General features: G+C 35.1%; 1 protein-coding gene across 1 annotated transcript in view; it reads right to left on the bottom strand.

Annotated features, from left to right (window-relative positions):
• Positions 1-25,899, bottom strand: part of koko (cyclin Q) — a 103,983-nt gene that overhangs the window by 16,206 nt on the left and 61,878 nt on the right. Inside the window, exon 4 of the mRNA XM_090415480.1 lies at positions 15,006-15,138. Coding sequence (XP_090271606.1) covers positions 15,006-15,138 — 133 coding nt within the window. The remainder of the gene's footprint in view (positions 1-15,005; positions 15,139-25,899) is intronic.

Genomic DNA, 25,899 nt, shown 5'->3' with positions numbered 1-25,899 from the left:
GCGACCAATTCGGACGTCCTTCATTTCTTTCTCCCCTTCAGCATGAATCGACTATTCTTGGAAAGACGCGAAGCAGGGACCTACAAACGGTGGGCGAACTATACCGATCTTTAACTCTGGTGATGTTGAGTTGGGGTGTGTTTTCAGATTTGTTCCAGTAGCTGACTTTTCATTGTTCGCCCTGGTTCCCTTGCAAAAACAACGGGGGGGTCTTGTTTAACCGTGGGACGCCCCAGCCAGCATGAAATTTTGTCATGTTGTACCATCACTTTGTATATTGGTTTAAACCAATAAGAATAAAATTTGGCTGGCTAAATCCAAAATTGCAAGCCCATCCTCATTCGTTCAGTATCCAGGTAGATACCCAACAGGGTGCACCACGACAAGGTGAGGATTGGACATTAGGTCAGAAGCCCTGGTCGGTTCTCTGCATTCCTTTAAAGGCTATGTGGAGGTCTCCTCTCAGTTATACAGCTTTGACTTTTAAGTACCCCGATAAAATTCACAAAGAACAATATTCATGCTTTGAGGGTAAACTGAGAGAAGAAATATTAAAACTATGAAAAATTCACTTCGAAGTCAACAAGTATTTTCAAAAATTATGAAAGACAATAAATCAGCAGTGAGAGAGTTATGAAATCAGCTATTTATTGGCAAAACATTCCCAACCTTTTAGTGACGGTTCCTTGGTTAAGGAGTGTATGATAAAAGCAACCAAAAATGTCTGTCCCAAAAATGTGCAAGTGTTTTGCATTATACCTTTGTCCAGAAATACTGTGATTGGAAAAATAACCAAAATTGCAGATAATCTGCGTGACCAGTTGCAAGAAATATACGCAAACGTACAGTGCTTTTCAGTTGCACTTGATGACAGTTTCGATATTCATGATGTGGCTTAAGTTGCTCCATTTCTTCGGGCTTGCAACAACAATATGAATATTACTGAAGAGTTCTTGGAAATTATTCCCATCCATGAAACTACTACAGGGAAAGACATTTATGATGCCGTATGGAGCATTTTGGAAAAACACCAACTTCCTCTGAACAGAGTGCTCCAGGAATGACAGGCAAAAGTAAAGGTTTTGTACCAAGACTTGCAGGAAAGTTAAAGGAAATGTATCCAGACGTTCCAAAACTGCAATTATTCATCAGCAGGTCCTGTGCTCCAAAGTATTGGAAATGAACAGCGTACTCAAGCTGTTTGTGCAATTTCTTAGAATTTGAAGGACTACCTTATTGCATATAGATTCGTTGGTTATTTTGTCATAAGGTTCTAAAAAGCTTTTTTCTACTTTTAGAGGAGATAAAATTGTTCCTAGAAATGAAAAATCATGATGTTTCATTTCTTAATGATGACACTGATAAAAAATTTAGCATTCTTAGTTGATATTAGAGTACATTTGAATGATTTAAATTAGAGTACATTTGAATGATTTAAATTAGAGTACATTTGAATGATTTAAATATCAAACTTCAGGGGAAAGATTAGTTAATAACACACACACGTATGATGCACTGGCAAGTTTTAGATAGATGTAGATTGGTTTCAAAATCATTTAAAAGAGAATATTCTAAATGACTTTCCTGTGTGTGAACAGCTGAACAATAAGAAACAAAGTTTTACCTTTTTTCAATATTGTCCCAAACTAGAAAAGATTAAAGAATTTGAAGGCATAAAGATTTTAAGGAGCAAGAAGTTTTTTCACTTTTTACAGGTCCTTTTCCATTTAATTTTGAGAAAGCTCCTATTTGTATACAAACTGAACTTGATTTCCAAAATGACTCCATTCTAAAAGAGAAATACCAAGAAGTTGGTGTTCCAAACATATACAGTTATTGAGGTTAAAAATATCCGGAAATAAAAAAGTTTGCAGCAAATATTCTATGTTATTTTGGAAGCACCTATTTATGTGAACAATTATTCTCATGTATGACAGGTAACAAACCAGCCCACAGATCAAGACTAACTGACATCAATCTTTCTGCCATAATGAAGGTCATATGCTATCAATCTTTGGCAAAACATTCCAAACCTTTTAGAGACGGTTCCACTAATGGTTCACAGTGTGCATTGGCAAACTGGTTATCAATAAACGTTGTCAAGTGTCAGAAAAAAAAAAAAAACTAAAATTAAATTACTTAAAATTACTATAATTATATTATGCAAGTATGTATTTTTTTTACATCAAAATATTATCATCTGTCCCCAAAATATAATCATCGACATTTAAAAAATTCCCCAAAATATAGACATTTCATCTCCAAAATAGAAGTATTTTATTTCAACACAAACACAAAAAATTTCATCAAACCAACAGGAGGCTCTGTAAATTTTTATGATGGTTATTAATGAGACTGTATAAATATTTGATTTGTTCAAATAAAATTTAATTTCGTTTTAATTTGGTTTAAATGCTATATATTGTAAATATTAATATAATAAAAATATTCTTTATTTATTTATTTTTTTTTAGTTGTCATAATCATTATACAGTGGTATCGCACTAGACCGAACTAATAAAAACCGTGATCGTTCGGATTAGCAAATTTCTGCCCAAGAGAGAACAATAACTTGCGTTTAAGACAAAAATAATCAGATTCTAATGGTACATCAATTAAATTCTGTAAATAAATGAAGTAACTGATAGAAAAAAAAGCTACTGTACTATAATGTAAAACTTAAAAAATAATACAGTACACAAGTTTATTTTAGTAAAAAATTTAGTTTGTATGTACCTGTATTGTTGAGGATTCTGATTTAATAAAACTGCATAGTTCAGTACATAACTTAATTTGCATAAAATATAGCACTTTCTTGTACAAAAAAAAAAAAAAAAAAAAAAAAAAAAATGCTTGAATACTTCTTCTCGGAGCTGCATTAGCAATAAAATTTTGTGGAATGGCGTTTCATTCTGCTTAGCCCATTCTATACACACATTAAAACTGTCAACTGCTTCTTCAAGTTTTACTTTTTTTTTTCTTCGAGTTCTTTATTGTCATCTAATTCATTCTGTAGCGTCATATTTATAATTTCAGCATCTGATTTGATTTCGAATTCACTTTCGGTTCTACGTATAATCCATTCCGTAACATCTGTTTGTGATATTTCAACATCTGGATTTATATTTTTAACCAAATTATGCACGTTTCGAATTTCCTCTTTTTGTGTATCACCGTAGTTATACTGTACTGTAATAATAATAAAATAAATAATAATAGTTAAAATAATAATTAATAATTATAACTAAATAAGAGCCTGTGTAGCTCAGTGGATGTGGCGTTTGCCAACCACGGCGCTTGGCCGCACGAAGGAAGACTTGGTTTCGAGTCTAGTCGGCGACTAGAGGAAATTTTTCTAAGCCTTTTTTTGACCGGTTCCCGAGTTAGTCGATCTCTGGCATGGGCAAGCAGGTTTTTCCTCCTGGAAACTCGGGTTTTTCGTCCTGTAAACTCAAGAAAATCGACCATAGAACCCACATTATTTCAGATATTAAAATATATTGTGTTAGGGTTAGGGACCACGAGATGGCGGCACATTCGAGCTGTCTCTCTTCACTGAGTACCGCTTAATTAGTGATTGCTTTGGGCCATCTATCTCTGATTGGTACCAGTGGAGATTGAACTGCCCACTCAGTCTCCAAAAGTTAGATAGGGCTAAATGGCCTCGCCTACTCCCCGTATACGGGAATAAAAAGGCGTTAGCTGATTTTTTTTTTTTTTTATAACTAAATAATTATATTAATAATATTAAACGTAATAAAGAATTTTTTTTTTTCTTTCAAACCGCAGTTTGGATTACTGGAGGGTTCAGATTAGCGAGATACCACTGTACTATTATTTTGTCTTGTAGACTTAGAATAAATAAAATTTTCATTATTAATTTTCCAGTTTATTGATACTCATTCTTTCACTTCCCTTCTAATAAATGCAGTTTATTTTTAGTCAAAAATTTTTTTGTGGCCCACTTGAGATGCACTTTTATGGTAAATGGCTTGCGGTCCACTTGAGTTTGACAATCCTGCTTTATGGTAATACTCATTCGTGTTTGGGGTGGGATAAATGATGTACACTAGTGATAAATACTATAAATATTTTTCTTACATACACAGACAGAATGAGCTGTGAGTCCTTCTTGATCCCCTGCAGTTAATATCCTTCACAGTGTGCATTGTCAATATAATGCAATTTCATCACCATATACATCTGCTAGGAACAAGCAACTCATCAGCTCCAAGCTTAGCAAATTCATTCACATATTCTACGCCGACAGTTCATAGAATGGGGCTGGCAGATTGCCAAGAATAGTCAATTCATGGTGAGGGGGGGGGGGGGGAAAGAAATAAAGGATGTATGAATTGGTCACAGCACGTGAAATCACATGCTTTATACGTAAAATTTTCCAACTGTTATACAAGCAAATAGTTACCACTTTAAAAACTACAATGTTCATACAAGAAAAGTTAATTTTCCAACATGTAATGATAAACAACTCATCCCACAAAATGGATTGATTAACCTATTATTGGAATGGATTCTCCTTCTTTTGACATGTGCAGAAATGTCAAAGGTCTCACATCTGTGGGCTTACAGTACCTTGGTAATCACTTTGTGGGGAACATATTTCAACAGACACACAACGTTTTTCCTACACTCCAATGTTGTTGAAATTTTTCTTAACTTCATTTTTTTCTTGGAATCACTCTGCAATCAATTTCAGAATTGTGTCCTCTTGCTTCTTTATATCACAAACAGTTGATGAACCAATATCTTATGTAACCAAACACCACCATCAAGTTGTTTTGACATGTCTATCTTACTTGTAAGCTTGGTCTGTGCGGTTAGCCAAGTGGCTATGCGCTTCGCAACCATGTGCCTGGGAAATGAGTATCCTAGGTTTGATTCCTGTCACTGACATGAGGAGCTGAAGGATCTTTTTCAGACATAGCCACGTTAGCTGGTCTTGGGTGTGGACTGCAGGATTTTTCTCCCTGGTTTATTTGGGGTTTTTCCTCCCGTAAACTGGCCTTGTGAACACACGCAGCTAGAGACATAGGACACACCGGGAGGCACAGGGCTAGCCAACATATCCTCGGGACAGATACAGCTTAGAAGGGCTAAAGATAGCTCAGTAACTGTAGGCCTAATACGTGAAGGGAAAAAGATGATGATCTTACTTGTATTGATAAGGATTTATGCTTGATACCATCACCTTGCTTAGAAGTTCTATCTAGGGATGAATATAAGCAAAATAAGCTAAGATCAATCAAAATTAAGGGATTACCACTAACTGCAGATGAAAATAATTAAGCAAATTGGCGTTTTGTGTGGTATGCACCACATATCTATGGCAGCCTAGTGAACTTAGATGAGTATTCATGGAAATTTTAAGTGTACTGCAATTTTTGCCCAGATTAATGGAGGTGCTGGACCATCTGTTACTGGAAGATCGTTGGTGTACCTGTAATATACATTTTAATATAATATTAATAAAATTAAAACTTAAGATTTAATTTTATTAAGTTTAAATTAAACTTTAAAAATATTAAAAATTAAAATATTGTCTGATTAGTTCAGCCAAGCTTTGACAAAATCCAAAGAATATTGTCCCTACTGAGTGTGCCTAGTAAGAATGGTTAAGAAAGATTGTGGAAGGGAAGATTGGAGAAGAACAAGCTGGATTCAGGCAAAACAGAAGTTGTCAATATCAGATTTTCACTTTAAGTCAAGTAGCTGAGAAATCATTGGAATATCACAAGGATCTGTATTTTTTGTAGATCTGGAAAAGGCATATGACAAAGTGCAAGAGTAAAACTATTCAAAATGCTACAGTTATGTGGAGTAAGTGGGACTTTATATCAAGCAACACAGTCTTTATATGAGTTGTGAGTAGTTAGAAATGAAGGAGGTACAAGAAGATGGTTTGATCTTCAATCAGGTGTGGGTCAAGGACGTACATTATCTCCTCTTTTATTTTTCATCTATATGGATTACATTATGAAAGAAAATGTCAGATGTCTGGAGATATTAATCTCAGCTCTATTTTATGTACATAATGTTATACTTCTAAATGAATCCAGTAGAAGTCTACAAGATTCCTTGACTAAATTTGAAACACTGAAAATATATGAAAATATAAACTGCATCCTGAATGGAGAACCCACAGAACAAGTAAAGAACTTTAGCTATTTAGGCACAATTTTGGCAAAGATGGCAAATTAAATATGGAAATAGACAACAGAATTAGAAAAGTTGGTATGGTAGGAAGTCTACTAAATAAATTTATATGGAAGAGAGAAATCAGTCATGTTAGTCAAAATTAGGCAAATTAGTTCAAACCAATTTTGACTTATAGATCTGAGAGCTTGATTAGAAATAAAACACTTGATCAAAGGCTGGAGATCACCGATATGAGAGTTCTGAAAAAAGATTAGTGGAGTGAACAGATGGCATTAATGGCAATATCATATTTAAAAATGAGAATATTAGGAAAGAACTTGACGTTGTTAGCATTCAGGAATGTGACTCACTTAAACTGAATGGGAGAGGAAGATTAGCAAAATAGGTGTTGTTATTTGCTAGGATGGCAGAAAAAAGACAAAGAGGAAGACCAAGATCTAGCTAGATCGATACAGTAAAAAGTATCTTAGAAGACAGACATATAAAATCTGATAATATTGGAGTCTTAACAGATAGCAGATTAATTTGGAGGAAAATTGTCATTTGGAAGTTAGTAATGATGTAACTTTTCATGTAGTACCATCATGATATTCAGCCCCCGCCCACTCCAAGGGCACATGTCAGGAATTTGATAATGATGATAAGTTCAAGTTTTCCATCCATGGAATTTTAAACACTGAAGAGAGTTGTTAAAGTTTCTGCTTACAGTTTGTTGCCATTTCTAATCATAAATACAATATTGTCAAGAAACTGCCATGTTTATTTAGTTGACTTGTGAGAAAGTCCCCCCCCCCCACCCCAAGGGCACATGTCAGGAATTTGATAATGATGATAAGTTCAAGTTTTCCATCCATGGAATTTTAAACACTGAAGAGAGTTGTTAAAGTTTCTGCTTACAGTTTGTTGCCATTTCTAATCATAAATACAATATTGTCAAGAAACTGCCATGTTTATTTAGTTGACTTGTGAGAAAGCTATTATACAAAAAATGCAATTATTTACTTTCTTTTTAGGTTAGTTTAACTGCTGTTTAATTAGGAAGTTAAATAAAACTAACAAGATATTTAAAATTTTCTGCTGGTTGTATTTTAATTTAACAATAATGTAAAATAACATTCACTGATTATCCCAGAACTGCTGATTTCCTGAGGTGTAATATTACTTTAGAAATAACTGGGAAATTATTTTTGTTTCCTGAGTGATCAATTTTCCCAAGTGTTTCAGAAACACCTGGTAAAATGATTGCTTAAATAATCAAAACGACAGCATATGCCACTGTTCTATGTCAAATTTAATAAAGCAAGGAATGAAGTTCATGATGTTCATAAAGGTGCCCTTAAAAAATGTTTAGGAATTGAAACAAGAACAAGGAGGAGGATATTTTGGCTTTGGTTAGTGCAATCTCAGCAGAAGTTATAGGCATTAGCGAGATTTGACTAACCGCAGATGATGTAGTTACAGGGACAGAATGTGTAGGGTTTAGTATTTTTAGGGAAGATAGAGAGGACAGATGAATTGTAGCCAAAAAGAATAAGAGATAGGCAGGATGGTGGCTGTTCATTTGAAGCAACCTGGTTTGAGATTAAGACCAGTAAGACAAAATATACAGTTGGTTGTTGCTATAGGCCAAGGAATTCTGCAGATGATCTGGAAGACATGCATCACCAAATTAGTACAATGAGTACAGGTCAAGTGATTATTATGGGGGACTTCAATTATGGAGATACAGACTCAAAGGAAGAAAAATCACATGGCAGGAAGGAAATAGAATTTATACATCTACTAAGAGATAATTACTTAAGCCAGCATGTGATGGAGGGGGGCTAGAGGTGGGAGAGTATTGGTCATATGATCAGAAGAGATATCCATAACCAAGGTGAATCCAATTGGTGAAAGTGACCAAGCAGTCTTGACTTGGGAGATTGTACATGAGGAATATTCTGTCAAGAAGGGGTATATGTGGAACTACAGGGCATGTGATTATGATAAGCTTAAATCTGTGCCACAGCACAAAACACTGCAGGATTGGGATGCAGTTAAGTGTCACCTAGAGCCGTGGTTCTCAACCTTTATGAGAATGCGGCCCAGTAAATTCTTTTTTTTATAAGATGAGGGCCCAGTCCCAAAAAATTTACTCGTAAATACCTTTCCAATTTTTTTTTAAAGTCCATACATTAAACTAACATAAGTATTAATAATTAATTATGGAATAATCATAAAGAGTATTAGTACACTAATGTATATGGTGTGGCATGTTGACAAATATAAAATCACATTTAAATTAGTTATCAATTACTGGACTAACGAAATCTTAGCATACTGTAATTTCCTCAGTCCAACATCATTAAATTAATTTGTGCTGATTTTCACTGATATATCCCATTCTGATCACCAAAAATTTATAATATTATAAGTACTTATGAGTGAATGCAGACTTTTTCTCCTGTGTGCTGGTAGTTTTCCCCTCCTTTTGTACATCCTGAAGTACTCTGTAGGCTTGAGGTGGATGAATCACTATTTGTTGCGTCACAAAACACCTTCAATATGAGATTTCTTAACACCAAAATTAAACAAAGTCCCTTGTCTCTTATTCATATTCATATTAAAATTTAAATCTGTATGTCTATTACTTTTAAAAAATCATAGCACTCTGGTTTCGAAACAAGCACTTACACACAGCAATATGAACTTGCAAAGAAAGTATTCAGTATTACTAGATTTGACAACTGGATACAGATTACCTTGATCTTCAATTTCAGTGGAAAAATTTTCTTTACACTTCCTTGCTGATTGGTCACTAACATTTGCAACACAGATGTTATTTCATTCAGTTTTGAGAACAGAGGATACGCCGCCCATTGTTGTAATCAGCTTGCAGGCAATTTTTACAACTGGTCATAAACAGTGGTATTCCTTTTCCCAAATGTTGACATATTTTGATGTGTGAAAATTAATGATAATTCGTGAATACTTCCACATTTAAAAATACACAGCTCGGTCAATGACATTTGCTACACAGATGTTTTTTAGGCATTCTGGGTCTGAGCTTTTCGACGCATTCACGAATATTATTCTCCTCAGAATATTTCCACTATAAAATATTTATTCATGAAAAAATGCTTAGAAAACTAAAATAACAAATTCCAGAACTTCTCACAGCCCAGCATAATTGATGCCAGGACTTGGTACCGGGCTGCCACCCAGCAATTGAGAAACCGATCTAGAGGATATGATATTAAATTGTATACCTAAGGTAAGGAGGTTTAATCAGATAGGAATTAGATGGATGAGGAATATCATTAATCACGAGCTGCAGAAGAAGAAAATGCTGTGGATGGTATATAAAGAGAAACTGACCAGCAAACTCAAGAACAGCACAAGACTCAAGCAAGAAAGATTACCAACAGGGAACATGGCAAAATCAGATTATGAGAAGAATCTAGTTGAGAAGGCCAAAGGAAATCCCAAAGAGATCTTTTGTTATGTGGCAAGTAAGAAGGAAGAATGACTATGGAAAATTAACCTTAATGAGTAATGATGGTCATGAAGAGACAGAAGCAGATAAAATAGCTGAGTTCCTGAGTGACCACTTTGCAAGGGTACATCATCCTAGTGAGGTTATTGCTTTAACATATGTGACAGACACAGATGTGGGAACAGAGGTGGATGAATTGGAGCTTCTTAGGATATTGCAAGATCTCAATGAAAACACAGCTGTGGGATTAGATGGGATATTAGTTACGGTTGTATAAGAATATGCAAGGGAACTGGTAATTTCTGATTAGGCTCTTTTAATTTAAGTCTTAACTCTGATAGAGTTTGGGAGTGGAAAGAGGGCAAAATAATTCCCTTGCATAAGGGAGGTTCTAAAACTGAAGTAGCAAATTATAAACCAATCAGTATCTCAGGTATGGTGGTAAAAGTACTAGAAAAATTAGTCAAAAAGAGATTTCGAGAATAGGTAGATAAAAATATGATACTGTATGAGGGTCAACATGGCTTTGTGAAGAGGCTGTCATGCCTTAATAATTTACTAACTTTTTACAATAGAGTTGGATATAGGAAATGACATCACGATGATTTTGCAAAGGCACTTGACAGAATACCACATGGAACTCTGTTATGCAAATTAGAACAAGTGGAGATGGACGTGATACTGGTTAAGTGGATAAGAGGGTGGCTGTTGGACAGATATCGAAAAGTTGTATATAGAGAGGAAGAACCCCAACTCAACATCACCAGAGTTAAAAATCGGTACTATCAACATAAGAAGCCTGAATGGCAAAGAAATGGAGCTAGCTGATGAATTAGATAAGTACCAGATCGACATAATAGGAGTGACTGAAACAAAAAAGACAAAAACTGGTGAGATCTTTCTGAGCAATAAATACAATATGTTATATTCAGGCAATGACAAGCAAGGAAAAGAAGGAGTAGCCATAGTATTCAACACAAAATACGAGGCTAATCTTCTTGAATGGCAGTCAGTCTCAAGTAGAGTAATGTGGGCAAATTATGAGAATGTGGAACTGGACAATGAGACTTATTTGTGCCTATGGTCCCACAGAAGGCTCTACTAAGGTAGAAGTGGAGGAATTTTTTGAGGCTTTAGAAAAAGCAACTGACACAATGAAAAAGGAAAAGTTGGTCCTCAACTGACACAATGAAAAAGGAAAAGTTGGTCCTTGTTGGGGATCTAAATAGCAGAGTAGGAAATGATTGCGAGACATACAAAAATATTTTGGGAAAATTTGGAAAAAAGAGCAAAACTAATAATAATGGCAAATATCTGTTGGATTTCTGCTCAGAACATGGACTGGTTATTACTAACACCACCATGTTCCAACATAAAAATGTGCACAAATTCACATGGAGAGAAGAGGCAAGGAATAAGAAAAGTCTCATTGACTATGTTATTGTTGATAGAGATGTTTTCTCCCTGGTGCAGGACACTAGAGTGTACAGATGATTTGAAATTGGAAGTGATCACTATTTACTCTTGAGCAGGATAAAACTGAATTTCATATTGAAAAGAATAACATGTAATAAAGTTTTAAAGCAAATAAAAGTTGAGCAGCTCTCAGATGTGAATTATAGACTAAAATACACAAAGATTATTGAAGAAAAAATGAAAGAGTTTGAGAACAGGAATCAAACCTTGGAGATTCAGTGGCAAACTCTGAAGAAAACATTAATTGATTCTGCCTAGAGAGGCATGTGGTGAGGTTGTCTGGAAGGATAAAAAAATCAGAACTCCCTGCTGGACACAGAAAGTTAAAGAGGCAGTGAAGGAAAAGAAGAAAGCATATCAAAAGTTCCTGTCAAATAAGTCAGCTTGTTCTCTTAGAGAATACAGAGACAAATGCAAAAATGCTAAACACTGTGTAAAACTAGCTAAACAAAAGTCATGGGAGGACTTTGGCAAGAATATAGAAAATAAATATCAAGAAGGTGGCAAAATATTCTGAAGGTTGTTGAAGAAGCTTAGGAATGGAAGACAGAGTGCTGTAAAAGGAGTTAGTGATGATAAAGGTAACATGAAAACAGGAGAAAAAAGATATCCTTGAAGTATGGAGTAATTACTTTGAAAAACTGCTAAATGAAACAAGCAGTGATGACAGCGCAGTGGTAAAAAACACTGACCAGGCATGCAGTCAGGAATACATATCCATACTTGAAGTAGAAAAAGCCATCAAAGGCTTGAAATGTGGAAAGACAGCAGGAGTAGATGATATTCGACCTTAAATGCTGAAGTATGGTGGTATAAGAGTCTTACAGTGGTTGCACTGCATAGTTCTGAAAGCCTGGACAGAGGGACGAATTCCTGATGATTGGAGTAGAGCTCTCATAGTACCCATATATAAAAAGGGAAATAAAACTGAATGTGAGAATTATAGAGGTATTTCCCTACTGAGTGTTCCTGGCAAGATCTATGCAAGTATACTTGAGAAACGGTTGAGAAGAATTGTGGAAGAAAAGCTTGGTGAAGAACAAGCTGGATTCAGGCCAAATAGAGGCTGTCAGGATCAGGTCTTCACTTTACGACAAATAGTCGAGAAAGCATGGGAATATAACAGAGATCTGTATTTAAGTTTTGTCGATTCGGAAAAGTCATATGACAAGGTGCCAAGAGAGAAGCTATTCAATACGCTGCAGTTATATGGTGTCAATGGGGCATTATATCAAGCAATACGTAGTGTTTATTTGAGTTGTAAGTCAGCAGTTAGAATTGATGGAAGTACAGGAAGATTCTTTAATGTTAAATCTGGTGTGAGACAAGGATGTACATTATCCCCTCTGTTATTCATTATCTATATGGATCACATTATGAAGGAAAGTGGTATTACACATGATATCAAAATTGGAGATGTTAATGTCAGCTCTTTGCTTTATGCGGATGATGTTATACTTCTAAATAAATCTGCTACAAGTCTGCAAGATTCTCTGACTAAATTGAATAGCTGTTGTAATAGATATGGCATGAAGGTCAGCAATAAAATGACAAAGACAATGAAAATAGGCAGAATAGTTGAAAATGTCAACTGCGTTGTGAATGGAGAACCTGTGGAACAAGTGAAACATTTCAGCTACTTAGGCACAATTTTTACTGAAGATGGTAAATTAAATATAGAAATAGACAGCAGAATCAGCAAAGCTGGTATGGTAGGAAGTCAATTGAATAAATTCATATGGAATAAGAGAGAAATTAGTCGGAACACTAAATTAGCTGTATACAAGACAGTGTTCAAACCAGTTTTAACTTATGATCTGAGAGCTGGGTCAGAAGTAAAACACTTGACCAAAGACTAGAGACCACAGATATGAGAGTCCTGAGAAAGATTATAGGCGTGAACAGATGGCATCAATGGCAATATCATATTAAAAACGATGATATTAGGAAAGAACTTGACATTGTCAATATCCAAGAATGCGTTAGCAGAGCTAATCTCAGGTGGTATGGTCACTTAAACTGAATGGGCAAAAAAGATTAGCAAAACAAGTGTTCTCTGCCAGGTTGGCAGGAAAACGACCCAGAGGAAGACCAAGATATAGGTGGATTGATATGGTACAAAGTGCCTTAGATGATAGAAATATAAGATCTGATAATGTTGAAGCCTTGACAAGTAACAGACTGATTTGGAGGAAAATTGTAGATAGGAAGTTAGTAATGATGTAATTTTTTTCATGTAGTACCATCATATCCTGTACACCCCTTGAGGGTACATGGCAGGAATTTGATGATGATGATGAATATTGGCAAAAACGAGTGACTAGTTGTATGCCACAAGATTCAGTGCTGGGACCATTTTTGTTTAATTTGTACATAAATGATATAGGAAATAACCTGATAGGAAATATTCAGTTGTTTGCTGATGATGTGAAATTAGGTAGGCATAATAGTTAATCAAGGCGATGTGGAGAGCTTGTAGGAAGATTTAAATAAGCTGTCAGCATGGACAAAATATAATGGGTATCAGATTAATGTGGAGAAATGTACAGTTACACATTTTAGGAAAAGTAGATTACAAGCTTCAGAAATAGATGATGCTAGAGATTTAGGAGTGGTGGTAGACAGAGAGTTAAAGTTTAGAAGGCATATTGCTAAGCTAGCCCATAAGATTACTTGTAGAATGACTATTGAAGAATACATTAACATGTAGAGATAAGGAAACTGTTATTCCTCTTTGTAAGGCCTTGATATATATCCACATTTGGATTACTGTGCTCAAGTGCAGTCTTCTGATTATTTGCTTGGAGAGTTGTGAATGAATAGAATGGGTTACCAGAGTCAGTTGTGAGTGCTTTGTTAATGGGTTTAAGGAGAGGTATGATAAATTGTGTGGATAGATTTGGTCTCTCGCGATGAATCTTCATACTCCATAGAGGTGCCAGTATAATAATAATAATAAGTGTTATTGTTATGATTTATATTTTATGTTTTGATACAGTACTGGATGTGCTCTGACTGTTCACTTGAAGTTTCTTTAAAGAAACTTGCATAACAAAATATGTGAAACAAGACAAACAGTGGGGCGAAGATACTGTTTTGGAATTAAACTGCAATATAATAAACTTAATTGTTGCATAGCTGTCTATTCTCAGCAAATCAGCTTTGCTACATTTATAATGATAAAACATGCCATTAACATATTTTTAATAACAATTAAAAAGCTTCATTGTGAAACGATTAGATAAAGCTTTTTAATGGTGCTAAAAATATGTTCATGGCAATCATTATGAATGAATGCAACAAAGCTAATCTGTAACAATTTACACAAACTATTGCATATGCACTTTTAATTTTTAGCTAACCGTGGGACAGCTGAGTTCTTTTCCTGTTTTTATAAACGAGTATTCACAAGGTAGTTTGGTGGTGGCAATCTTTAGTGAAAATAATTAGATATTTGCAGAAATGTCATAATCAGCAGAGTAGAACAGAATACAGCAGATTCTCTGTTTCTGTGGTCTGGAATTTCATGGTCATAATAGAAAAATTTTACCAGTATAAACTCCATTCATCTAAGTATTATATTAACCATGACCATACTAGCAGGCATTTCAGAGATAACTAATACATCTTCCACTTATACTCACTATAACAAGGTATGTGGCTACAGTCAATTAATTTGGTCTTCCTTTAATCCAATTCAGGCTTGGATATGAAATAATTAATCTTACTCCCATATGCTGCCTGAACTGTATGTGTGTTTTCAGAGGAGTTGTCTGTTTTGCAAGAGAAAACACCCCGAACATTATTTTTAAAAAGCATAAAAATAAGAACTTTATTTTATACAATTTATATATATAAGAATATTTGTATAACTAACCTGCTGAGAATAATCAGTAGATACTTCAAACTTCAGCATTTGCATGATGAGAAGTTCGCAGTGTCGTATGCTGTCCAGAAGACAACAAAAATCTTCTGATAGTGCCTTTTTACTTAAATCTGGATGCACTATTCTGCAAGAAAAAAATATTCAGTGTATATATATATATATATATATATATATTCAGTATATGTATTTCAGTATACTCTCATTAAAACTGAAATACATTTATGTATTTCAGTAATAATGAAATAATAAATTAATTTCCTCATGTGGGGAGGAAAGACAAGAAACAAGCAATGCACTGTTATAATAACTGCTGAATGTAAGCCCAGTTTAATGAAACGTAACATACAATAAAGTCCTACTGCAACACAAATAAAAACAACAGCACAAACAAAACAGGAGATGATGTGAAATTCTAAAGGATATACCTTTTAGAGTTTTCTCAATGATAGATCATCTTCATGTGTCAACCTGAACGGTCTACCATGGCCAAGTAACTTCTTTAAATAGAACAATGAACTCTGACTGTATCATTATGCACGTGCGTGCGTATAAGGTCTCGAGAGCACCAATATTGAATGGTAGAGCTGTGAGAGTCTGGCAGGCTGTAGCTTAGGTTGTTATTAATATGGATGGGATTGATCTCCTTAGACTCTAAAATTCTTCTCTCTAACTCATCACGACATCGGTGTATGTTGACAGTTTCATCCCAGAGTATCTGATGTGGCAAATTTTCATCATTTGAGTTCGCTGAAAATAACACGACTTGACAAGACACTGGCTCGAGGTCTGTTGCAGGTGATGTCTCTTTGATGTTCCTCTAACCGGAGTTCGATAGATTTCTCCGTTTGTCCAAAGTATGGCTTACCGCAGTTGCAAGGAATCTTATAAACACCAAGATATTTAACTCTTTCTTTTAAGGTTACACGGTGATCAGCATTCATATTAATTAAATTAGGGAAACAAAACACACGTGTTAAAAAGATTATTTTACTGATTAATAATAAAATAATAACTTTACGTTTTGACCCCTGTATTGAGGTCATCTTCAGAAGGATACATTGAGAAGTATAAGAACAAGCTACATGCTGTTGCACTCTATACAAGTAAATTACATCTACGTTGTTAACTAATCTTTTTTCTTAGCCTGCCCTCTAGTGGGGAAAAAAAAATTTAAATAAAAATAAAATAAAAACTACAATAAACTCTGCTATAGTCCTCATGTACTAGGATTCTTCTGGAATTATACAGTTATATTACGATTATCTTCTGGATTTGTACAGGTTGCTATTGAATGTTCATGGGAAAAAAAAAACACTTCACTAGGTCTTGTATTGAGATTTTTCTTTGCGGTTGCTATGAAGGTTGTAGATGGGTCCTCCACATTCTTGGAATTGTTAGACCATCATTTTTATTCAGATTCGGATCATGTTTGAGCATTTCACACGCTTCCTTGAATTTCCACTCAAACCAGGTTTTGGTGCGGTGTAGGGACTTGGTACCTTTCCAATCAATTCTGTGGTATGTTTGGAGTGCGTGGTCAGAAAGGCCGGTTTTTCCAAAATGGAGATATTTTATGTGACATTTGTGTTCATCCTTTCTGATCGGGATGGTTCGTCCTGTTTCCCCTATGTACGGTATGTTACATGTGCAATCTATTTTGTAAACCCCTGGGTGGGCTAAGTGTGGCAGGGGATCCTTGGAAGAATTGAGTAGGTGTCTTAATTTTGTCGGGGGTTTGAAGGTGGTTTTGATGTTGTATTTGTGTAGTGTTCTATTTTTTCTGAAATGCCTCTAACATATGGTATAGCAATAGCATTCTTGAAACTTTTTTGTTATTAGTGGTATCTTTGTGGAGGATCTTGTGAATGGTTTTTATACTGTATCCATTTTTTATAAAGGTATGTTTGATGGTCTCATATTCATGGTTAAGAGCTTGTTCAGTTGAACAAATGGTTTGAGATCTGTGTTTAACGGTGCTTATAACCCCTAGTTTTTGTGTTGGGTGTTCATAGGAAGTTTTGTATGTACTGGCCTGTGTGTGCAGGTTTGTGGTAAACTGAGAAGGAGAGATAGCCTGAAGGAAGACGTGTGACAAGTGTGTCTAGGAACGGAAGAGAGTTGTTTTCAGTTAACCGCAAACCTACACACACAGGCCAGTACATACACAAAACTTCCTATCACCACCCAACACAAAAACTAGGGGTTATAAGCACCCTTAAACACAGAGCTCAAACCATTTGTTCAACTGAACAAGCTCTTAACCATGAATATGAGACCATCAAACATACCTTTATAAAAAATGGATACAGTATAAAAACCATTCACAAGATCCTCCACAAAGATACCACTAATAACAAAAAAGATTTCAAGAATGCTATTGCTATACTATATGTTAAAGGCATTTCAGAAAAAATAGACAGAACACTACACAAATACAACATCAAAACCATCTTCAAACCCCCGACAAAATTAAGACACCTACTCAATTCTTCCAAGGATCCCCTACCACACTTAGCCCACCCAGGGGTTTACAAAATAGATTGCACATGTAACATACCGTACATAGGGGAAACAGGACGAACCATCCCGATCAGAAAGGATGAACACAAACATCACATAAAATACCTCCATTTTGGAAAAACCGGCCTTTCTGACCACGCACTCCAAACATACCACAGAATTGACTGGAAAGGTACCAAGTCCCTACACCGCACCAAAACCTGGTTTGAGTGGAAATTCAAGGAAGCATGTGAAATGCTCAAACATGATCCGAATCTGAATAAAAATGATGGTCTAACAATTCCAAGAATGTGGAGGACCCATCTACAACCTTCATAGCAACCGCAAAGAAAAATCTCAATACAAGACCTAGTGAAGTGTTTTTTTTTTTTTTCTTTCCCTTGAACATTCAATAGCAACCTGTACAAATCCAGAAGATAATCGTAATATAACTGTATAATTCCAGAAGAATCCTAGTACATGAGGACTTTAGCAGAATTTATTGTAGTTTTTATTTTATTTTTTTTCCCACTAGAGGGCAGGCTAAGAAAAAAGATTAGTTAACGTAGATGTAATTTACTTATATAGAGTGCAACAGCATGTAGCTTGTTCTTATACTTCTCAATGTATCCTTCTGAAGATGACCTCAATACAGGGGTCGAAACGTAAAGTTATTATTTTATTATTAATCAGTAAAATAATCTTTTTAACAAGTGTGTTTTGTTTCCCTAATTTAATTAATATGAACCAAGATATTTAAAATTATTGTTTAGTTTTAGGACGACTTAAGATCAAAATATATATATATATTTTTTTCCATCCTTACATATTTATTCTTCATCCTCAACATTTTCCCAAATTATACATTTTCAGCTCAATAAAGTCCAGTACCAAATATTATGTCATCCTTCCTTCACAAAATACATACCCATGTATGTAATTATCATCATCATCATCATCTTCAGAGCTCCAAGGGGTCAAGTTCTCATCACAGGAGGCCATATCACCCACATCAGCTGTCATACCATCTCTTAAACTACTTCAACAGATAAACTGTTCCACCCACTCACAGTTCTGTGAGAGGAAAATCTAGCCCACATCCCTTTCTTAACTGCATGCGCAAACAGGCACAACTTCCATGAGTGCTCCCTTTATATTAACTAAAACATATTTATTTATTACTTTCAATATTTCAACAAAGTCAAATTTCCTTCATCAGGGAACAAAATAGAATAAGATAAGTGCATGCAGGTGTTGGATTCTGAATGAAGAGAAATTTAAATTATTAATACTCTCTTCAGAATCCAACATAATCCACCATGGCAAAGGCTACATTTGTAAATATTATTAAATGTAAATCACTTATTTATAAATTAATATTCATATAACTACCTATAAGTTGATTTAATATTTAATTATTTAATCAAGAATGTGTACTAATAAAGAAAAAACTCTGTATTAAAATATTATTAAGCTAATTTTAATTATTGCTATGTTAATATTATAAGAATTTGTATTTGATATTTTAACTGCACATTGATTGAAATGTAAATATTCTTTATTTGTTCCTACTTGTAGAAGTTTAGCGTTATGCAATACCTCAATTCTATTATGTTTCATTTTGTTGTCATGGAGACGTATGTAAGTGAGCGAGTGCGAGTTTGGAACAGTGTGTGAGGGAGAATGCTGAAAATTTACTGGAAGGATTTGAGTAAAGAGCGCACGAGAACAATTTAGGCGGGAAGAACAGATATATAAGCGAGGAACGCTGAAAATATAGATAGAGAGAGAGGATTGGCATTTGGCTGGAATCCGAGGATATTCTAATTTGGTATTCGGGAATCAGAGTATGATAATAGCGAGTCGGCAAGTCACTCAAGCAGCTAATTAAAAGTCCAGCAGTCGAGAAGCGGTTAGCTAATATGTTGTAGAATAACAATTATAGCTACGGAAAACAGCTGAGACTATTAAATAGACTAGCGATACTTGAGTTGAGATTTAATTTCAGCGCCGACCTTTTAAGGACATACGGAACCTTGAAGCAAAGCACGGAGTAACTATAGAATAGTAGATGCTGTAAAGTTGAAGTTTAACGATAGCTGTGTTTAGAATTATAGTGCCTAAAGAATTAATTGAATGCCGGAGGAATGGACAACTGTGCATATAAAACTTCAAGTCAAGGAATTATTGTGTGTTGCCTTAATTCATAAGTGATCAGTAGTACTTCATGCAAGAACGTTTGATTATGTGCATTGTAACCGTTGATTAATTCAGTTATTGCTTAGAAGATTTATTTCAATGAGTGCCGTTTATTGTATAAAGTGTTTGCGTATAAGTAGATGAAGAAAGAAGATTATCGGTAAGAACATTCCAACCATTAATATTCCTATGCAGAGACGTGAGTGTGTTTCATCCTAGAATTTCCTTATGTTAACAGTAACTATTGCAAAGATTAACTGAAGTGTAAATTTAAAAGTGTTTGCTTGTAAAGAGGTGTTACTGTGATTTTATTGCATTTGGAACTTAAGGAACTGTGAGAAGACTGTATTAGAGATAACAAATTTACCATTGTCTGAGTTTGTATGACAGTATTATCAGAAAGGCTGAAGTGTTTATAATAACTTAATTAGTGATTTGATCTTAAGTGTAAAATTTGTGATTCTAAAATTAAATTTGTTTTTGTTAATCAAAAGTTGTATTTTGCCTGAATCTCTTTTACTGCACCATTCATGAAATATTCGAACCAAAGTGGGTAAATTAAGTAAGTTAAATATTCTCGGCCAGTATATATAACAACATATAAAGGAAAGGTAGTTGAGAGTTGGTTTTTCTTCAATTCTTGAACTAATTCAGATATAAAGTGGCGCAGTCTTTAAATATAAATTTTCTTTATATTTGAATTAGAAATCAACTTGCAACCTATCAACTAGTTAAGAACATCGTAATAACTATATATATCGGATCCAAAGTATAGATTGAGAAGAAGTAGGATCCAACACAGGCACTACACTAAGTAACAAGGCTGAAGCAAGTCAACTGAAGAGTAAGCCTAATACCCTAAACAGCACCTTCTAATGCTCTAAATTGGACATCCTTGGCTGTTGATTTGAAGTACAGAGAAATACATAGGCTAGTTTCTTAAGGTGGAAGCAGATTTAAGGAAAAGTTGTTTGATCTGTGATGGAGTAGAGTGGCCTTCTTTCAGTGTATTCTATGGCAGGTGTCCAAACTTGAGCGGTTGTAGTGCCACCACTACATGGATAATGACTAAATGGATATAGTCCTTATGTTCAGGATCAAAGCGATGTTGGCTGACTTTGCTTTAGACACCTGCCATAGAGTATGCTGGAATTAACAATTTTGATAACTACTTGAAGTTCTGCTTGAAATGCAGTTTTGTAATAGATCAATATCATTTTGTGGTCTATGTTTTTTACATTAGATGTTTAATTATCTAATTTAGTTGAGCTCAACATATAGCTTTAATTATTAAACAGTCTAAACTGAATCGAAGTGTGTGAGAGTGAATTAATTATTAATTTACAGGTTAATGATATAGCCATGTGTGTTCATGGGACCAGTTTACCTGTTTTGAGGGATGAAAAACCCGAGTTACTGGGAGAAAAAACCCTCCACCTCTGTATTTATTTATTTTGTGTGCAAACTACAGAAAATGTAAGAGCATACATATAAATGATTAAGCACATACATTTAAAGAAATAGACATTAAAAGACAAAAATGCCACTTGCATGAAATATTAAGCAAAAAAACATAAATGTCAAATTTCACTCATCCAGCAACTAATATACTTTAAAGCTGTTTCAATTACACTGCATTAAATCTCGGGTACATATATTATTAATGTCTATTAAGCAGCATTGCAGAAGATGATCCATGTTTTGTGTTTCACCACATGAGCAGCTGTCATTGTCTGTGTAGCCCCATCTGGCCATATTCTGCTTTGATCTGCCCATTCCGGAACGAAGTCTATTCAATGTCTTCCATCTTTGCCAGTCAAGATTTAAGCCAGAAGAAAGAAATTTGTTTTGAGTAGGCACACTTCAGAGCCTCTGGAGATTTTTCTTGCCACATTGTTGACCTTGTAGCTTTTATGGAATCAACCAATGGTTCCACTGAGTAAATAAAACTTTTCCTTGACCTTAGCCTCTTATGTACTGCAACATGTCCATACAAAGGATGCCGTTTATCATTTAGTTGTTGTTTCAACTCATATCTACTCTGTGTAGTCCTTCTGCACAGAGTAGATTTTTTTTTATAGGCTTAAGGCAGCCAGTAACATACTGACATGTTTCATTAAGAACATTATCAATAATTTTGACATGAGATGATCTTTCCCAAACAGGGCTAGCATACTCAGCTGTCAAAAAGCAGGTGCGCAGTACTTGTGGATTTGCAACCCACCGAAATGATGTTAATTGGCACAGAATATTATTACGTGTTTGAGTTTTAGCTGCTGTCTTCTCTATGTGTCACTTATAATTTAGGGTACTATCTAGTGTAACACCTAGGTAAGTTGGATTTGGAAAATTGACCAGTTTCCCACCATTCCATTCTATATTGAACTCTCTCCTCGCCTCCCAATTATTGAGATGGAAAAGACACATTTGGGTTTTACTGGGATTTGGTTTCAGTTGATTTTCCTTATAGTAAACTGTAAGGGTCTCTAGTTCTTGTGTGAGCTGCTTCTCAATGTTCATCAAAGGATTTTGCTTGATAAGCTATTGTCGGGTCATCTGCATATAAGAAGCTTCTTGACCTTGGGTTTATAGGTTGGTCATTAGTATATATATATTGATGAGGATGGGAGATAGCACACTTCCCTGAGGGAGACCATTTTAATGGATACGCCATCTGCTCTTTTTTCCTTGAAAATCAACAAAGAATCTCCTGCTGAACAGCAGCGACCTAAATATCTCCACTAACCGATAGCTGTTTGTCATGCTGTAAATTTTGACTATAAGCTTTCTAAGATTTAATGTGTCATGTGCTGCTGTCAAATCTATAAATACAGCTCTTGCTGACCCCCCTTTCAAAGCCATCCTCAATAAACTGTGTTAAGTTTAATACTTGTCCAGTGCATGATCTTTCTAAATCTGTTCTTTTATCAACACTTTCTCTATTTCTGAACTTAGTCTGTTCAAGATTAACTTCTCATACAGCTTCAGTGTGCACAGGAGAGCTACAGGCCTGTAGCTCTTTGGATCCTCAGCAGGTTTACCCGGTTTCAGGATAAGTATTACTTTCGTTTACCTAAATATGCTGGGTATTTTAGCAAATTTCCAACAAAAGTTGAAAAATTCTAACAACCACTCTGTTGCCTTTTCTCCCAGATTCCTTAGTATTTTGTTTCTGATATCATCTGTACCAGTAGCTTTTCCTTGTTTTAAGGCTTTAGAACATTTTCTAGTTCCTCTTTAGTGGTGCTTCGAAGAGATTATTTTCTGAATCCCTAATTTTTATAATATAATCTTTAGATATTTTTCCTTCGGTACTTGGTTTACCATTCAGAGATAGCAATTTGGTTTACATTTATATTAACTTTGGTTGCTGCTGTTGTGGGTCACCAGATAATTTTTTGAGTAAGAGCCAGACTTTCCTGCTACTGTGCTTCATATCTAAGCTTTTAATTTTCTCTGCCCATTGTTGACTTCTTTTTTCAGACAGTGCTGCTATAAGTTCCTCTCCTGCATCAATTGTTTCTGATGAAAATGGATCTTTATCATATAGGTCACAATATCTTTCATATATTTCCACGTTATGCTTTGTAAAACCTGGAATGTAATATGTTCTACAACCTCTTGGGACAGTGGCGTAGCTAGAGCTGTTGCCGCCCGGGGCAGTCCCTGAATTTGCCGCCCCTCTCGATCTTCTTCTTTCACTACACGTTATTCCCGCTTCCTATGCAGGGTCCGCGTGTTACTTAGATGCGACTACTTGTTATTACCACTTCCAACCAACCTGTTGCCTAGTCTGCTGCTGGGGGGGGGGGGGATATTTTTGGCTGTAGAAGCGTATGTTCATGGGGCCAGTTTGCCTGCTTGCAGGATGAAAAATGCCAGATAAACTGGTGGAAAAACCCTACTGCCTACACCCAAGACCAGCTAACTTGGCTATGCCTGAGGAAGATCATCAAGTTCCTCACGTCTTCGACGGGAATCGAATCTGGTACACTCCTTCTCCAGGCATATGGTTGCGAAGCACAAAGCCACTAAGCTAACCGCGCAGACTTTGCCGCCTCTCTCAACACACACCAAAAATACTACAAAAAGTCAAAATGACATATAGGGAAATAAATTAAAACAGTATGTTTATTTTTGAAGTAAAACTTTAATTTCAACATTCTAAAATGTTATTTTTCTTGCTTTTTCTGTTAGCAAAATCGTCAATGACATTGGCAAAGTCTATTTCATAGTAATGTAGATCATTCTTAATTAAATTTTATTTATAAAAACTCCTCTCACAACTAGCAATACTTACAGCAATTGTGAGGAAATTTCGCAGTAGTATTACAATATTTGGAACTGAGTTCCCAAGACTTTATTTTAGAATTAACTGCAAAAGTTCAAAAAGATTCAAAGTGCCGCCCGGGGTGTGCCGTCTCCATTAGTGTTACGAGAATGTCTTTACAAAACACAGCACTTAATAATTTTAAACCACAATAAAATTTCTGAAAGTAACACAACTATCCAATTCCTGTAAGTACATAATTTTTTTTAATGCCTCACATTTCATTTTGACAAAATAACATCAATAACGGGCATATCGCAAGAGCCGACAATACATATTATAAAACCAAAAACTAATAATGTACTAACATAAACGATTTGTAAAAAAATTCATAATTTTAAATTATGACTGTTTTTTACATGTTCCCATAAGGGCCACTGAATTTTAGTCATTGTGTCTCTAATAAAGAAGATGCTAGTTGCGCTATAAAACTGTATAAAACTATAGAAGACTGTATTGTACTATGCTATACTGTAGATCGCTGGTAGCAGAATTCACGGCTTGTAAACAAGCTAACAGGGGTCGCGACATGAACCAGTCTCATCACCATATGAGACCGGTTAACTCACCTTTAATCAAAAGAGACCAGATAAAGGTTCCTCACATCGCTGACAGGAATTGAACCCAGGTCTCTCCAACCAAAGGGCTTTGTCTAAGTTGACTGAGCTATGGAGGCTCATTATATACACACACATATATTGATTCAATTATTTATTTGAATATACTATTATTAAAAAAGTAATTTCTTTGTGTCCGAGATTAATAGCAGAATTTTCTTAAAATGAACCTGATGTTTTTGGCATTTAAAAAGATATATCGCATACAAAAAATAAAATCATCACCAACTAGCTTTAAGCAAAACAAAATCTAAATGTGAAAAGTTTACGATAATACTCTTACCTTTTTAACATACTGTATATAAAAATTCATGCAGTCTCTTTTCTAAGTAGCTTTCAACAGTCAAAAAATATTAAGCAATTAATATTAAGCATTAAATAAAATAAAATAGCATGAATGGGACAGCATGATAGAATTTCATACCATCTGAGACACAACCTGATTAAACCAAGGCAAACAGTTACCAAAGCAAAAAGCTTTGGTAACTGTTCAAAAAAAAAAAAAAAAAAACAAATCACAAATCTATCCCTCAGTTACCTCAGTTACATAGTTATCCCTCAGTTACCAAGGGATAACTATCTGAGACAGCATGTAATGGAAAATACTAGGGGTTCAAGAGTACTCGACCTAGTAATAGCATCTCAGAATTTGATTGCAATGAACATGACCATGTTGATGAGAGGGATCATAGGGTCTTAACCTGGGAGGTGGCTAAATGTGTGAAATTTTCAATGAAGAACAGGGTACATGTGGAATTACCTTGCTGGCAAGTATGACAAGCTTAGGAGATTGCTTGGTTCAGTTCCATGGCATGTAAAACTGCAAGGGCTGGATGTTGATAGGGCATGGGAAGTGGTCAAGGAGCATTTGCAGGAGGTTATGGCTGACTGTATACCTAGAGTCCATAGTAAATCAAGTAGGGGTTAAATGGATGAATAACGCCATTAAACTTGAGTTGCAAAAAAAGAAACAACTGTGGAAGGAATTTAAGGAGAAAGGTGATCTGCAGGCACATGACCGGTATAAAGTGCAGGCCAGAAGGGTAACGAGTGTGGTAAGAAAAGCAAAAGCGGATTATGAAAGGAAATTAGCCATGCAAGCAAAAGAGAATCCTAAACAGTTCTTTCAATATGCTGCAAGTAAAAGAAAAACTGTACACGGCAGAATGATTTTAAGGAAGGTCACTGAATCAGTCGATATAGTGGAATTACTGAGTGAGCACTTTGCAAGAGTATATCA

The sequence above is a fragment of the Typopeltis vanoorti genome, chromosome 1, assembly GCF_054136105.1.
Source record: "Typopeltis vanoorti isolate ZY-2024b chromosome 1, IOZ_Tvanoo_1.0, whole genome shotgun sequence".
Classification (NCBI taxonomy): Eukaryota; Metazoa; Arthropoda; class Arachnida; order Uropygi; family Thelyphonidae; genus Typopeltis; species Typopeltis vanoorti.
Note: the sequence above shows the minus strand (reverse complement) of the source record. Positions and strands in the feature narration are given on the sequence as shown.